The following is an 18,209-nucleotide window of genomic DNA, read 5'->3' on the forward strand; positions in this document are numbered from 1 at the left end:
CTCCTAAACTCAGAATGTAACATTAAAGAAGACCCATCCATACACACCACCCCAATAAAAAGACCCTACACAAAAAATTACTATACTCTTACCCTACGCATGGCTTCCTCCTCTTCTTGACGCTTTTCATAATGTGCAAAGTCATCAAAGATTGAGGTGGTATGCTTGAAAGTAGCAATTATTTTAAGCACTTGCTTAGCTTTTTCTAGGGGTACCTCTTGAGTGTCCCTTGAATTGGTAACTGGTTTGTTGTCATTATTTTCTAAGCGAATATGCCGTAACTGGTTATTGGGAACATCTTTGACAAAGATCCATTTAACTTCAAATTTGCCCTTCCACTTATCCTGAGACCAGACACCAGCATATGCATTATAGTCCACAACAGACTTCATTTCAGCCACTCCACAAAAATGTCCACTGCCATTCACACTGAAGAGTAAATAGAGTGGGCCCTTCCCATTCAGGGAACGGTAAGCTGCATCCAAACGCTTATTACCATGCTCAGTACTACACCAGATAGAGTACTTAATTGAACGGTGTATGTCATCCTCAGAATAGCTTTTAATTATAAACACACGTCCATTCTTCAGGTTCCAGTCAAAGTCTTTGGGATTATAATTGTTTATGGCCTTTAGCTTCTCCAGCACTGGATGCACTTCTACACTAGAAGGTGAAGCACTGACAGGAACAACACCTAAACCAAAGTTTTCACCGCCCACTCCATTGTTCTGGTTGAATCCAGCTCCCCTATTCCGAGGAGCTACCCAGCGATTCTGCAGCTGCTGCTGTTGGGGCTGCACTTGGTGAGGCTGGGCCTGTGGCTGAGGTCCTTGTTGCTGCTGTGGTTGTGGTGGCTGAGGCTGCTGTTGAGGCAGTTGGCTTTGCACCAATGGTGGTGGTTGAATTAATGGCTGAGGCTGCTGGATTATAGTTTGAGGAGGCAGAACTGGTTGGGTTGGTGGAGCCTTTACCACTGACCCCTTTTCATCCCAAGTTCCAATATTCATGTTGTGTTTTATAGGAGGTGGTGGTACAGCAGAACCCCCAATTCCCACATTGCCCTTGGGTTTAAGTTTCGGTTGAGGTTTGGCAGGCTTTCTGGCAATGGCAGCCCAGGAGGTCGGTTTAGGCGCTGCACTGCTAACTGGGGGCACACTATTGGTTGCAATGCTAGTCATACCACTGCTGCTCAAGGCGGTACCTACAGTTTTTGTCACTGCAGCTGTCAGGTCACCACCAATTTTCAGTCCAGTCATGCCTTGCTCAATACTGCTAATGCCAGGCACCTTACTCAAAGTATCACTGCCAAATCCAGCCTGTCCATCTGTAATAGCTCTCCCAAGAGAACTAGGTGGATAGCCATAACTGCTACTATAAGCAGAACTTTGTGTTGATTGTCCCTGAGATCCACTTGTCCCCCATGTAGAGAAATCAGCATTACCAGGAAAAAAGTTAAATCCATGTTGACCAAGAAATGGAGGGGTATTTCCTAATGCCCCAGGTTGACTAAACACACCATCTGGTATATAATGATGTTCTCCATTACTCATTTGTCCATAGGTTGTCAGATACGGCATAGGTTGGTCTCCAGCCGTGGACCATGCTGCTTCCCCAAGAGAATATGGAAATCCAATGGATGGAGCATAGTAACTAGGCATATATGGATCTGACATTGGTGGATAGCTGTTACTCTGGAAGACAAAAGATCATAATCAGGAGCGAAATATCCTCTGAAGAGCAAGGGAAAAAAAAAGACTCTGAAAAATTAAAATCAAGTAGTTTTAAATAAATGAAAAAGATGCACCTGTTCCAGATAAAATTAAAAGTTCAAATCCAATTTTATCAAGGCAAAGATTTGCTGGTATTTTAATTTTAAAATATTTGTTATAAAATTGCAGGGGTTTTTTGGGAGGGGAGGAGATGGGTAGGATGGGATAATTTTTAAGAGTCAGATCTTCTGGCACATTTTAAAAATACCATCATTTCTACAAAAATCTGAATTATAAACTCACAGACACAAATTGATCATTTACAGCCAACTTTATTTTAAGCAGCTGATGTATCCAAAAATTTATATGCAAAGATTAAACAAATCTGGAAGCTATGCCAAATAACAGAGGAACTATAGTATACCTATCTATATGGTGGAATCCAATTCAGCAATTAAATTTTGTACTTTTATTAAAATGCTCACACTGAGAAGAAAGTAACGATTCAAGATTATACCTACGGCATCATCTAAATTTGCTTGTTTTGTTTTGTCTTGCTCATTTTAAAAAAGAACCAAAATTCTTACTATGGTTTCTTAATGGTGGGCTATCAGGTGCCTCTTTTCTTTGTACTCAAATTTCCAAATTTTACCCAATAAAATCACTTTCCTATTCAGAATTTTAATTTGGAAACTGTTAGTTCCTGTATTTTTCCCAAAATTACTGCAATTAAATCGTTTGTACTGAATACAAACTAATCATTCATTTAGCAATTTGCCAAAAATGAAGGCACCAAATTCTACTTAAAGGGGGGAAAAAAAAACACCTCCAACTTTGTTACTAGCCAATGTAAAAAATAAGATATTTTAAGGATATTTTGAAATGGGTTTCTTAGACCAAAAACATGTCTGAGAATAGATTTTCACTCTGGTTTAGCTGTGATTTTTAAAACATTGGACAGACCTTTAGAATGTACAGAATTAAGCAAAATTTAAAAATTAAGCAAATATCCAGTCAGGACAACTGGTACTCCCCCTATAAGGGTGGACCATTCTGAAGGTTGATTGTTCATTTAATTTATATAGGCATTCTTATTCTAAGTTCCCTGGAGAAAAGTATTTAACTTTTTCTTTTTCCTGTTCCTCTCTTAGAACTATGTTGCCACTACTTCCCACCCAAGAAAGTATATCAATATAAATATGTAACAGTTAACATCACAGATACTATCTGGAACTGGTTTGAAATTCCTTTTAAAGGCCTATCATTGAACACTGAGATATTATCATTACTGTTACTTCGACACACCTCACAACTGTTGAAACTGTCCACTGTCTATGAGAAAGTTAGTATTTTGTCCTTTGAAATAATTCTGATATAACTGATATAAAAATAACTTATGAGAATCAAATAAAGGTTGCGCTTAAATTAATAATTCTGACATAGATTTCCTGGGTATTTCCAGCAAAGCTTGGACTTAAAAACAAAAACAACCATTACTTAGTACTATTTATAGAAAAAAATGACTTTTTAAATATACTCAATACATTTTACGATATTCAAAATGGGAAATAAATGTGTTACTGTTTACTAATTTGATCGAACACATTCTTTAACTGTATTACATAATTACTAACTATATTTAAAAATATATTCAAAGAATGCTCACAATATTAGTACGAAGGAAATCGATGAACATTCTTGGAACCACAATAGTACTGGCATCATCACACAGACCAACACTGGAAATACTAACTGCCATATTTAATACAAGAGAAGCCTGAGGAAAGCTCACAATCACCAACAATGGTTTTCAAAGAAAAAAGTCTTGAAGAAATTAGTAATGATTAAACTTTACTACCCATGAAGATCTCACACACACACACACACTCTCTCTCTTTCTCTCTCTCACACACATATGTAATCTGATCACTAAATTATCTGTTGAAAATAAAAGTACTCATAGGGCTTCAGACTGACAAGAAGGTCTCTGTGATATAAAACTCTTAAAAAACTTAATAAAAATGAATAGGTCAGCCAGTATAACATATATAATAGATTAACATATTTTTTTTAAAGATTTTATTCATTTGAGAGAGCGCACGCCAGACAGCACACAGCGGGAAGGGCAGAGGGACAGGGAGAAGCAGACTCCCCACGGAGCAGAGAACCTGTTGCAGAACTTGATCCCAGGACCCTGAGATCACGACCCAAGCTGAAGGCAGATGCTTAACCAACTGAGCCACCCAGGTGTTCATGATTAATATATTTTTAAAATTATCTTTTTCCTGAAGTTGCTAAAAAGATCTTTATATTACTTTATTACTTATTTCAAACAAATACTTACTGAATGCCTACATTGTGAAAAATACTGACTCATTCATTCTAAAAGAAAACCTATAGTTAGAGACACAAAACATAGGGAAGTCAAACAGGGGAAGGGCAAGAGAGCTGTACTGAATAGGGAGGTAACTGGTTTCAAACTTTTAACTCAGAATGCTGGCACTGAAATCTAGACTTCAGTACGTCCTTACCTGGATGTGAGAGTGGAAAATCAGACCAGGCAGAAAACTTTTATTTTTATTTTTTTATTTATTTATCTGAGAGAGAGAGAGAGAGACAGACAGAGCACAAGCAAGAGAGGCAAAAGGAAAGCGAGAAGGAGAAGCAGACTCCCCACTAAGCTGGGAGTCCGACATGGGACCCAAATGAGCCACCGAGGCACCCAGAGGTAGAAAGTTTTTAAAGTTCATTCCTCGTAATCAAGTTTTTGCAAAAATTACACTCCTAACTTACACTGAATATTCTTATTTCACCATCACAAATGTTGAATTTTGCAGTTACCTACCAAGTTCCTAACTTATCTACCTCCATAATAATTCACAGGCTAGCAAACTAAAAGCCAAAGAGTAAATATTTCAATCTTTGCAAGACAAATAATATCTAGTTGCTGTCACTCAGTCATCTTTTTTTTTTTCCTTTTTTCTTTTTTAAACAACCCTTTAAAAAGCTTCTAGCTTAGGGGTTTTTTTTAAAGAAAACAGGGCACAAACTATGATCCCTGGGCTACAGTTTATCCACCCTTTTTTAACTGATTATCTAATCTGTACTAATTCCTAAAGAAAGAAAGCCCATATTCTCGAGAATGGGAAAACAAATTCTGCCAACTCTGTGACCTATAGGGCTGGACCAGGCCCAAACTCTTGGGTATGAGGACTTTTATTAGATATCTTTTCAATTATTTTTTTTAAATCACAATTTTTACTACTTCACACGTAAATTATTGATTCTTACCAAAATAATTTAAGTTTAAGTTACTTAAAATGTGTTCCATTAGTCACAACTGCTATCAAACAGACAGCTCTGGCTAATAAGCAGATGTACACTGCTGTCCCTGTCTTACTACAGAGCTGTTCACTGTTACCGCGACGACCTGTACTTCTTGAGTATACTGGGTAAGTGGCTAGCTTTCTGCAGTTTATCAAACAACACTAACCATTTACTTTTCCAGTTTTTTCAGTAGTTTCAGCTGAATGAGATGGATTTTTTTCTTAGCTCCATCAAAGTACTTAACCAGTTTCTAAAGGCAAGGCTTCATTTTGGGTTCCACTAAGAACAAAGCTATAGGAAATTTTCAGAGTTTCAAAGTAAGATATGGCCAACACATTTTGAATTAGTAGAGCTTCAACTGTAACTGGAAATATTTAAAAATATGTTCTGTTAATTTAAGATAAATCTGTAACTGCTAGCTATGTGGAATATCAATCGGAGGAATCTACCTTGGTAGTGAAGAGGAACAAAAGTTCCACTTACTGATGATGGAAAATAACAAGTGAAAACTTACTTTCACTTTTACTTCAAACCTGGTGATAATGAGACATAATCAATATAACAGTTTATGTTCAAATAACTGCTTTCCTTAATAGCTTACTCATAATTTGGAAACTGGTCAACTATAGTGAAATTTTACTATATTTTTAAAGATATGCAACCCTTAAACCAAATGATGTGAAATGTTTGATGTTTCCCTCATGGTCAAAGAACTATTTGGAAGGGGGAAAATAACATTAATTTATATAAATATAAAAATTGATTCAAAAAATCACTGAATATAATGAAACATACTTGTAACAACAGATCCACAGACCCTTTACCTACAGCATAAACTTAGAAACACAATCTGGGGAGGGCATTTAACACAAGGTTGAAGTGAAGCCATGAGGTACCTGAACTGCAATCCCATCCCAGGTACTTATCAGCTATATGAAAGCAGCCAAGTTACTTAAACTGTGCATTGTTTTCTCATCTACTAAAAGAAAATAAAGATACACTGCCTAAGACACATTAAGTATTCAATCAACAATAGTTATATTTGTTAATACAACTTAACTTGCCCCTTTAAAATGTAAATTAATAACCAAACACATGATATAATTTCAGACTTACTCCAGATCTTAATGAGTATCAACTCTTGGTGTGATGTAGTATTCAAGGATATGGACTCAATTCTTTCATCTTTTACTTTCTATGTCAGTGATCTCATCAGATCATGTAATTTCTCTAACCCTGAATCTGTTGGTTAAAATGGGGATAATACCTGCTGGTCTTACCAATTGTAAAGATTTTTAAAAATCTACTGTGTTAACTACAAAGTGCTATATGGAAGTGTAGGAGTAAGGCCTTTTACCTTTAGGGTTTTTATTTTATTTTATTTTATTTTATTTGTCAGAGAGAGAGAGAGAGAGAGCGAGCGTGCACGTGCACAAGCAGGGAGGGTGGCAGACTGAGGGAGAAGCAGACACCCCGCTGAGCAGGAAGCCCTAGGTGGAACTCAATCCCAGAACCCTAGATCATGACCTGTGTGGTAGGCAGACATTTAATTGACTGAGCCACCCAGGCATCCCCCCTTTTTTTAATTTGAAAACTAAAATACAGAAAAAAAAAGATCTTCCTCAAAATTTTAATATCTCTTATAATTATATCTTAACCTTATGACATAGATCAATTGTTTCTCTAATATCTCAAAGAAAACTTGAACAAGAAGTTCATGATTACTGCTCTGACTTGAGACATTCTAATACAACTCAATCATAGTCTTTCACAAAGAAAGTTAAGATCCATTTTTACTTTCTTTCCAAGAAAGGAGACACTATAAATATCCCAGAAGTTCAATTAGAAAGGAAAAGGCATAATTCACCAATAAAAGCACTTTCGTACAGAGGAAAAATAAAAACTGTCTTCCATTAAGAACTTGAGGAACTTCAAACTCCAGAACTCACTTCTGAATTAAAGTGAGGTTTAGAACATTTTTAATGTTTATGTGTATTTTCTTCTAAAACTTTAAAAAATTATTGTACTTTTCACAAAGTATACTCAACACATATCTAATCACAAGGATGTCACCAAAAAATGTATTATACATGGTACCCAGTTAACCTAAATATTTCATCAACTGTAATTCTTTGTTCCCTAATTCTAACAGATAACCCAATTCATTATTCAATGCTTAATAAATGCCTACTATGTGCCAGATACAGTGCCAGTCACTGGAGACGAAAAGATGAAGAACATGGACTCTGACCTGGAACACTTCCCAGGTCTGCTGGGGAAGACACATATCCCCTACAATTTGATAGGTACTGTAATGGAAGTACAAACAAAGCAAAACAAGCATTCTAGTACAAATAGCAGGGAAGCAAGTAACTGGGAGAATCAGAAGAGACTTCATCAAGGGATAGATATAGGAGTCTGTGTGTGTGTACAGATCATAAATACAAATACAAAAAGTGAGATCATGAAAGAAAAATATTTGGAAAATATTTATATTCTTAGAAAATAGTGAGTCCTATTCCCTTACAAACTGGAGAAAGCTGACCAAAGACAAGGCAGGGAGGGAAATGGAGCAATTTTAAGGACCTTCATGTAAAAAATGTATCCACCCTTGTGAAGTTGCGGTAACTCTTTAACATGACGCTGGCACAGACTTGGACTTTAAAAAGATTGCTGAGTGGCAATACAGAATTACTAGTTAGAAAATCACTCCAACAGGCAGAAAAAAATGAAACCCTTAACTAAGGGCAGTGATGGCCGGGACAATAAATAACAAAATTCAAAATATTTTTCCTTTCTTCATTCTCTATTCCACTCCTCTGACAAACATGACTAGGAATTATTTCCCCATATAGATGACAAACTCAAACTTAATTTTTCCAAGTTGTTCTTCAAATGTATATGCACAAATTACATGGCATCTTTAACAGTACTATTTAAACCTGAACTTTCCAATCAACTTAATTATCTGATTATTCTGAGGAACTTTAGAGAACTAAATTTAAGACCCGAAGGATAAACATTTACTTTTCAAGTAATTACAAAAGTTATCTGCTTTAAGAAACTGAGCACTAGAAAATAAAATACACTACCACAGAAGGTCAACAACCTGTTTTAAAGTATCCCTGGATTTGATCTGAATTAGATCTAAGTATACAAAACAATTTGAATCATTAGCCAAAAACTGAAACACTTTTCCAGACAAAAGATTCATTTTTCTTATTCATAACATGAAAATCAGATGGAGTTTAATTTTAAAGACATATTATACATTTAGTTGAAAATTTTTTAATTAAACATTTCAGCTAGATCAGAACAAGGAACTATAAATGCTTATGTAATTTCAATATGTAAGTAATTACTTGAGATATTTCACCAATAATTTTAATTTTCACTAACCTGCTTTAAAAGGTCAATTTTTAAAAATTTTCTCTTTTACCTAGGTGTTATTACGAGTAACTTAAATTCTTATACAAATCATCTCTAAGATTTCAGGTAATTTTCAATTTTTCTCTCCAATAAACCCAGTTTCCAACATGCTATAGTGTGAGGACTCTTTCAAAGGTAAGTATGTGCCCTGGTTACAGATATTATTTTTAGTATTATAGAAAGCTAATTGCTAAAAACCTATTCATTAGTACTGACAAGGAGAGGGAGGACAGAACAGCCTTAGTGGCATCAAATTTTAAAACTTCTCTTTAAATAGCACATGAATATACAAATACCATAAAAAAACAATTAATAGAAAGTATTAAGCTTTTCTTTTTAAACATCACATTAAAATAAATCTTTTACAGATTTTTTTTTGTCCCAACATAAGGAAACTTTAGTGAGATAATTCAAAAACTGGGTTCACTAAATAAATCTTTCACTGTTAAAAAAATAATAGTTTTCTGACACTTTCAAAGTTTTATTTACAAGTGCAATCGTATGTAGAATTCCAATACATAAAACAGATAAAAAGCAGAGGACAGCTCTGATTGCTGCAGGAGTGGGATCAAGAATACCCTCCCCTAGTTTTCCCTAGGCAGACCTGAACCACCTCTGTGGAATGCCAAAAAACAACAACAAAAAAAAAAATCTTCTAAGCCCCTCTGACAAACGTATTATATATTTGTCACCAAGTAAAACAAAAGGATTCTTACTGGTTGCAATTCTCAAACATTTATATTCCATTAAAATTCCCTAAAGACAGGGGTCAAACAAGTAAGTCAAGAGGATCTTCACAACTCTATCCTTATATTAGAAAATCATCTTACAGTGTAACACATAAAGTATAAAATCAAGCAGCAAAAAAATTCAATTACTTAATATTTAAAACAATTTCCCAAACTTATCTGATCATGAAGACCTTTTTGAGACAATATCTACTGCACACTTCATAATATCAGAATTTCTAAACAAAAAGAAACACTGCCATAAGAGATGTTAACTGAGATTACTGTGTGGGCCCAAATAATAGAATACTGAACATTTCTTTTAAAACAACAATCTTCCTATTTTCTAGTTATACGTTATTTCACAACCTTTAAGTGGAAAGATCATAAAGTTAGATTATGTAAGTATGAAATGAATTTTTTCATTCTTTTATGAGCAGCCAAACATTCATAGATTTTATCACCCATTTTTATTCTTTCTCATTTATTTATTCCCTCCCAACACAAGCTAGGAATGTAGATCAACAGATAGAAGGGGGTGGTTAACGAGAAATGACCAAGGGGTAGATCAGTTTGAACATAATCATGGCTCTCTACACTCCTAAATACAATCCTACATACCACAAATTGGGAACTACTTTTCAAACTTTCCCTACAACTCTAAAGGCCTGCAATGATATCTGGTTCCTTGTTCTTTCAGTTTAAAAAATATCTAAAGGTTAAGATTTCATGGTTCATTTTTCATATACCTTTTTTTTAAGCAAAACAACAAAAGCAGTTTTATTATAGAATATTCTCTTCCAAGAAACTGGTTAATGATGAAAGTTTATTTTTTTAATTTATATTAACAAACAAATGAATGCAGAAATGGCATATAGAGACCAAAGAGATCAAAGAACTCTCTTTCGTTTTTCAAAGCTTAAATCTAAATTATACCTGTACACAAACAATTATCTGGAAAAATCCAAAAGAACCTCAAAAGTACCATTTGATTTGATGAAATTTTCCAAGCCTACAATATAGAAGGCAAATGTGTTTATAAATCTTCTATTCCCTATGTTGTATTAACTTTAATTATCAATGAAATTCAAATTGGAATACTTATAGAAGAGAAAACACTACATTTAACTAAAATTTAAGTTATAACTACTTCTTTCCCATAAATGCATAGCTAATTAAAACTTCTAATTTGCTTTAGCTATGAAGATATGGCAGCAACATTAAACTAAAAGCTTAAATTCTTTCAAAGTTCAAAAAAAAAGTCCAACCATACCATACACAAATAATGTCCATCTTCAAATCTTTAATTTCACAATCTAATTTCAGCCACCAAGAATTTCTAAAGAATTCTTCTGTACCACAAACCTGCAACTTTATTCACTATTATGCAGGCACACTAGATTAATACATGTTATGGTTAGCCTCATTTAATTAAAGTATCTATCTGAAAAATCCATTAATACTAATGTAAATTTAATTTCCTAAATATGGGACTGTCAGACTTACCTGATTTGTCTGGCTACTTAAGTATGGCTCAAAATCATCATCATTTACAGCATCTTTTTGATGAATCGAACCGTTTTGTACTGAAACTAAAAAATATGTTTATATTAGATGTGTGGTAATTATCTTTATGAAACTGACAGAATAACCTAACATTTTCAGTATTTTTCAACCAACTCAGAAAAAGTTATCCTGAGTTGTTCTTTTTGTTTAAAAAAAAAAATCCTCTTAAAAATTTTAACTCAATTTAGGTACAAATATTTATGTGCAAACAAAAACTTACAAATCTTGTATACACCCAAGATTACATAAATATAAACTATATACACACTTCCCATTCCCAAAAACATAATGTAAATAATCTCAATTTCAACACTGTAGCAAGCAGTTAAATTCTTGGAAGGGTTCCCTGATACTATATTTGAATCTAAAATAACCACCTGAAATAGTGTTGTGGATAACTGATTGCGGAACAATGTTCTCTACCTCTGTTAAATCTCTATATAATTTAGTACAAGAAAGGTAAATAAAGGATGAAATAACTTTCCTTGGTAACTTAAGTTAGAGTAAATGTCTTAAATGTTTTCAAATTAAAGAAAGTGGCTAAAATTCATCAGAGCAGTTATCACAATGAATAAATCATAAATAATCTAAATAAAAAGGCCTTTAGTTCTAAACCAAAAAATTATGAAAACTTTTTTGAAAATACAAAGACACTAAAGATAACCATGATTATTCTTCCAACACATAAGAAAACCAGAGAATAATTTATAATGCTGTGTTTGTTCAGAGATCATTTCCAAAAATGCTTTATAAAGTTATTACTCTCTGAATGGTATTTGAGTGCCTTTGAGCACAGACTAGAAATAAGGTCTTGTGTTTGAATCCCAAGTCTAACACTGAGAAGCGGGGTATCTCTAGTTAGTGACTTAGCCTCTCTACTCTACTTCTCCGTTCAAGGAGGTTATTAACAGTACCTACCTCAGTTCATCTGAGGATTCAAAGACAGTATTCAATAATCTTGACTCTTTTATTACATAAAATATTACAAGATCCAAAAAGGACTAAAAATTACTTTAGGACCACATAAACCAAAGTTTTACAAGGCTAGAACCTGATATGCTGACACTGTTTAAATACACTATTCTACTTTTGAAACACACGTGAGATGAAAAAAGCTAAAAGTTCTTTATGGATGTTGACTAATCCCTTAAAAACAATAGCAACAACAACAAAAAACCTTCAGAATCTGAAAATTCACTGCTTAAAAATACAGTGTCACAAAGTTATTATAAATTAAGGCTGGGGGCAATGGATTTAAGTTGTGTGTTCCTCTACAGTATCATTACATTTTTATTTTCCCTAATTTTCCAAGAGTTTAGATCACCAAAAATGCAATATAACAAGCTGACAGTGGCATGGGAGCAGAGATAGATAAAATCCCCTCATTCTTTGCCACCCACTGAGTAGCAATGATCAGTCAAAGAAATACTACTCTGTGAAGCCTTCAAAGTAGACCTCTTATGATACTACATTGCCCTCAAATCACAAGAGCAACATGAAGGTCACCTTGATCTTGGCTCCTCTGAGGTGGTTTAACTGTATTTGGTAAGGACTGCAAGAACCAGGGTTGAGCTAAATGTGCTCTCTAGAATTTAAATACGTAACAGCCACTAGAAACAAAAATAAAGAGGGGGGTACCTTAGGTTATTTCTGGTGGACTAATCATTTCAGCCCAAGAGATTCTAACCCCTTTATCAAAGGTGGTTATGCATGGTCTATTACCACTGGAGGGGGAAAAAAAATCCTCACTACACTATTGGACTATGGCACTAGTACATGTTGTTACCTGAAACAGCTACTCATTTCAAAATTACAACTATTTCTTGCATTCATTAATTCTCAGAAATTTAGCCAATGCTACTCATAAAATATATTAAACAAGTACTCACTTAAAATCTACCTAAATCTATATTATGGTGCTATTCTTACTCATTTCCTATGTTCCATTCTTTCTCTTCTAAGATGCTGAGACTAAGAACAAAATATTCCCATGCACTAAGTAAATATACAGTCTACAGTCTGTGCATAAATGAGGCATAAATATGTCTAAAAGTTCTAAAAGATTATTCAAGGAGTATGTCAATCTAAGGAAAAAATATTTAATTAAAAGTATTTCATGAATACTGACAAGCAATTTGCATTAAATTAGAATCTGAATAAGAAGCTAGCCCTTGAGTTTCAGAAGCATACCTTTCCTTAAGAAATTCAACTGTCTTTAAAGACTGCAGTTTTTGAACATTACTTTATGACAATCTAATGTCTTGGAGACTGAAAGCCATTAAATAGCAAAGATATCCAAGCCAGTTCCATAGTCTGTACAAGTTCTTCAGGGAAAAAAGAACAGATGACTTACATGATTCTTCGCCTGTTTCCTCTGCTCTATGAAGCAGAGTCAAATCAAGATAGAACATGGGCCTTAGGAGCCAGGTGATTCTTTGCTCTGGTCCTGACTACATCAAGTTAGGAAAGTCAACAGATCTGTGCATCATGTTTTCCCACCTACAAAAACAGCGACAATACCATATACCCTCTATCTCCTTATAGGAATGTTTTGAGGATTAAAATAAAATGAAGCCTAAAATGACAATAAAGTGCTTTGCAATTATTTCCTGAGGGACTGTGGGGAGAGGATACAAAAGAATACTGCCAAAACACTACATTTTCCACCACTCTTCTGAAACACTAAATACAGCCAAATTCAACCTAATTCTTTTAAACTGCAGTTTTACCAAACAATTCTCTCTCTCTGTTGGGAAGGGATAGGGGAAGAGAGGAGGGAAAAGATAAATTCCTTTCCATGTATTTGTCTATTTATACACTTAAGGCACCAGGAGGAAGCTGGCAGCAAGGCTGCTAGGAGTACAGGATCTGACACTTTTATCTATGGTGCCTGCAGGGAAAGGAGAGGTACCCTTTTATTCTGGCAACAAAAATTCTGGTTATTAATAAATAAAAGTGATATAAAATCAGTTTTAAATTATGAACCAATATAAATAAATAAATAAATTACAGACTAATAGTGAGTTATCCTTAAATTTCTACTATCCTTCAGTACTACCCTAGCCAAGGATAATAAAGAGTTCTAATATTTACCATAAGGAAAATCTATTAACCAAAAAGAACTCAAACTTACAATAAGTAAGCCTAGAATTACTTATACTATGAAAGCATTTTTGCCTTACAAAAAGAGATATAGAATTCCTTTCGAATTTTAGCTCCGTTAGTGCACTTAAATCCTTCAGGATATACAGAAAAAAAACTTAGAAAATCAAAGACACTAAGACAGGTGTCAGGCTCACAGTGTCAAATGAAGATAATTCAAAAAAGAAAAACAGCATCTCTAAAATTAAGTCATCTGAAAAGGATTATGGTTTCAGAACTGACAACTCCTCAGCAACATGTATTTTTCATGTTTGAGAAGTTGAATTCAAGTTTAATACTCATATTCTTAGAATACTCAGGCTGTAGTTCAAGAAAAATAACTTTGCTTTCTGCTTCACAAAAGTAAACAGAGTAACTGTAAAACAATTTTACTAGCTTGAAAACCAAGTCAGCTAAGGCACAGTAGTTTTTCTCAAACACACACATAGCTACTTGTATCAGTTCACTGGAGGTGCTGCTTTCGCCTTGTAATTCTCCCTGCAGGGGCATAAAAATACAAGTGATGTATATGTGTATTTGTGCACTTGCAGCATCTACCATTTTAAAGCATCTTAAATGATTACCAATACTCAGGCCGGTAGAGTTTTTCCCTTCTGCCATGTCTTAGGCAACAGTCTCCCTGCATCTTAAAAATACATGAGGTGAGGAAGGTGAAAATAAATCCACCAAATAAAACGGCAACTAGAGCAATGGACTACTGTAATTGTAATTCCTCATAATATACAATACGATTTACAGCTAGAATTATCACTTTTATTTTGGAGATAGGAAATTCTGACCAAAAGGTGCAATTTGTTCAAGCTCACTGGGCAAGTCAGTAGCCACAGTAAGTATTAGAACACGGGTCTCCTAGGAATCCCAGTCCAACATTCTACCCCTGGATAAAACTATGAATGGAACAATAAGGGTGAAAGAAAGAAAATTTTTTGGAAAAGAGAGCTATCCAAATAAATACTTTGTGTGTGTATAGATACACCTAAAAGAGATTATGCTGATGGATCAAAATTATTTTAACAACCAAAAAATACTTATTTGTAAATATCAATATGCAATTATTGTCATTGATAATTTATACCAGAGATATCAGCAGGACATACCTAAGTGAAGTGACTATATTGCAATCAAACTTACAGTAATTGAGTAATGGCTTACAATGCTATAGGTATTTTATTTTGTTCTGTCAAACAAGTAAGTACTTCATTGAACTTGCATACTTACCTTAAAGCAGGTAACACAAAACACTTAGTATTTCAAATAGCCTTGCAAAGTGCCACCTCCCCACAGATCTAGGATAAAATAATTTATGCTAGGCAATAATGACCACAGATTTCATATATCTCCAGGTCTATACACTTCCTCATGAGCAGACTAGCAAAAAAAAAAAATTAATGGATCATTCTTTTCAAATTTACAAATAATTATTGTAAAACATTTAAAACAAACAATATCAAATTCTGAGGTTTATGCTTACAACAGAAAATAATTCTAAAATTAAACTTTTAACTCTAAAAATTGAAACTTCTAAATGTGTATATACTCCTCCAAAATATATCTTTAATCAAAATAAAGCAGTAAATTTATGCTACACTGATACAGTGCCATTTATCTGGAACGTGCAAATTCTCAAACTGTACTACAACTCAAAGAAAATTAACTTGAGTTGAGTTCTCAGAATCTACTCTTTTCAAATTTGCAAAGGCAAATAAAAACCCTAAGAATATAAAGAGCACCAATAAAAACCTTGGACTTACATCTAAAAAGCTATTGCACATCTTATTTTCTAGGTTATACTTTGCTAACTGAAATAAAAAACAGGAAGCATAATTCTATTTGGTCTAATTTCAAGCCCTATTACAAAATGTTATAAATATATAATTTACTGTAATGTTAACTGGCACTATCCCAAGAAAGCAGTTATTGTTCTATACTTACTAATGTCACATGATTAATGTCATGTTTCAGTCAGTTGACTGTATTGTTCCATATTAATAGACACAAAATACACTTATTTTTAAAAAATGCTTCACTTTCAATGGTTTATGTTTTGTTGGTTTTTTTTTAACTGAAGAGTAAATCATATAGCCAGAGAGAAACCTCACAGATTTTTTTCTCTCCCAGTCCTTTCTAAAATACCAGATTGAGTCACACCTTGCAATCAGGGCTACACAGCAAGATGACATGCCTGTTCAGTTTTGATCTCTCTCATGTTACTGCCTCATTGTAACTGTCTTCACTAGAACCAGTGGTTAACAGTACAGTTTTTCACTAGTGTGACATGAAATACAACTTGAGTTGCATTTTCTAACAAAATATCCACTTATATGTACGCATTTGGAGAAATTTTTGTGGTAGTCGTTACATAATACAGATAAATTGCAAAATTAAAGAAATGTCCCCACATTCATAATACCTCCTTAACTGAAATACAACTAAGAAAACTGTTTTTTGTACCACTACGGTTTCTATAAAAGTGGCTTCAAAGCAAGGAACTACCGAAGTTTTGGATAGCATTTGACTGCTTTGGCCGTGATGAATATTTCTCTAAACATACATTTCAAAACAAACAACAACAACAAAAAAAATTGGAGCAAAATCAAACAAAAAGACCCTGGCAAAGTTTAAAAGTGACATCAGACGAGCATTAGGAAATAAGATAAAAATATTCAAACTCACCTTTATTTCCTTGCCCTTTAGGTCTCTGCGCAGCAAGACGAAAGGTGTGGTAATGAGAAGGGGGGGAAAAGGGAGAAAGAGTGTTAATCAAAGACATTATCAAAGACAAGTTATTTTCAACAATCCGCGTAGGAGTAAAACCCACCACATCCTCCATAGCCTCCAATTTCCCAACCACCCCCAGTCTTCAAACCTCCTACCCGCCACTCGAAAACCGTCTCCCAGAGCTCGCCTGGTCTCAGCCCCACGTCTGCCGCCCTCAGATGTGCCCTAAGGCCCCTAGGAGCGGTCGTTCCCCCACCCACCGCAGCTCCGCGGCCGCCCGTCTCGGCCGCAGGCTCCGGGGCAGGGCGCACGCCCCGACCCGGGCGGCAGGACCGCAGCAACTTGCGCCCAAGGCACCGTTATGGGGCCGGCAGCGGCGGCGACGGGGAGGAGCCGAAGCCCCACGCGAGGGTGGAGCTCCAGGGCTCGGGCCTTCAACCGAGCCTGAGGCCTCTGCTCCCTCACCTGATCCACGCTAGTGGCTGACATTCTTCACCGCAACCCGAGAGCTGCTGCCGCTGCCGCCGCCGCCGCCGCCGCCGCCGCTTGGGCCTCTCCCCGTGCACTCACAGCAGTTGGCTGCCGCCCTCCGCCGAGTGACTGATCCAGCCGCCGCCGCTGCCGCCGCTCGTTCAGAAGCAAGAAAGAGGGCCTCGCGCTCGGGGGTCCGTGGAAAGGGCCCTTCTTTTCGGCGTGCAGGCGCCTCTTCCCCCTCTCGCTCTTCGCTCCTCGGGTCCACAATGGCGGACAGACTCCCTAGTCTCACTTCCGCTCCGAGCCTCCCTGACCTTCCGCTCTCCACTCTGACGTCCCTGCTCACCTCGCTCTTCCTCCCCCACCCGCGCGCCCGCCAGCTACCGACCTTGGCTCCGCCTGCGCACCGCCACGTCACCGGAGACGGGGACCGCGAGGCGGCCCCTGGACGCATGCGCCGGGGAGGGAGTGCGCCTGTGCGGCGGCGAGCGCCACCTTCCAGGGATGCTTCAGTGGCTTCCTTCTGTGCGGCTCGCGGGTTGCAGGACGCGCGGCGGGCGGAGGCAGCGGGAAACGGGCCCGAGCGGGATGCCCTCGCGCTTTGGGCAGGAAGTAGGCCTGGGCGGGAGGCGGCGGCTGCCTGGGACTAGAGCGGGGCTGAAGACGCAGTGCCAGCGGCGCCCTCCTGCTGGCGGAGCGCACCTTGGTGGGTTGCAGCGTCGCAGCCCCAGCCGCACCCACCCCGGGTGAGCGAGCAACAGTGGCCCGGCCTCCGCCAGAGCCTCCTGAGGCCACCCAAGGCCACGTGGGCGGCTGGGTGAGTCAACCGCCCTCGGGACAGAGATGCTGGGCCTTCCGCACGAGCCAGCACGTGCAGCCAAAGTGGCTGGGGTAGAGCTCTGGGCATCAGAGCAGAGAGGAGGTTCGCCAGCGAGTGTTCGTTCTCACCAAACCCCAGGCACGTGCTCGGAATAACTCATTAATCCACAGACCTCTGGAGTCGAATTTACCACCCAATTCCTGCACTTGTGTTCCCGTCCCCTGATGTTACAAAGTAATCTCGGGAAAGATACAGATGGTTGCAGGATGTTTTTCA

At 36.8% G+C, this 18,209-nt stretch overlaps 1 protein-coding gene across 4 annotated transcripts in view; it reads right to left on the minus strand.

The window, feature by feature from the left end:
- Positions 1 to 17,467, minus strand: part of YTHDF3 (YTH N6-methyladenosine RNA binding protein F3) — a 39,228-nt gene extending 21,761 nt beyond the window's left edge. Inside the window, exons 1-5 of one of the 4 annotated variants that reach the window (XM_080802425.1) lie at positions 17,105 to 17,345; positions 16,595 to 16,619; positions 13,113 to 13,258; positions 10,700 to 10,785; positions 93 to 1,691 (exon numbers count right to left, since the gene is read on the minus strand). In XM_080802425.1, the coding sequence (XP_080658551.1) occupies positions 93 to 1,691; positions 10,700 to 10,785; positions 13,113 to 13,170 (1,743 nt within the window). In that variant the 5' untranslated portion in view covers positions 13,171 to 13,258; positions 16,595 to 16,619; positions 17,105 to 17,345. Of the gene's footprint in view, positions 1 to 92; positions 1,692 to 10,699; positions 10,786 to 13,112; positions 13,259 to 16,594; positions 16,620 to 16,899; positions 16,991 to 17,104 lie in introns of those variants that run through there. The other 3 variants (XM_080802427.1, XM_080802426.1, XM_080802428.1) reach the window with 3 other exon arrangements.
- Between the last annotated feature and the right edge of the window lie 742 nt (positions 17,468 to 18,209).

This window comes from Martes martes (assembly GCF_963455335.1).
Source record: "Martes martes genome assembly, chromosome: 4".
Lineage (NCBI taxonomy): Eukaryota > Metazoa > Chordata > Mammalia > Carnivora > Mustelidae > Martes > Martes martes.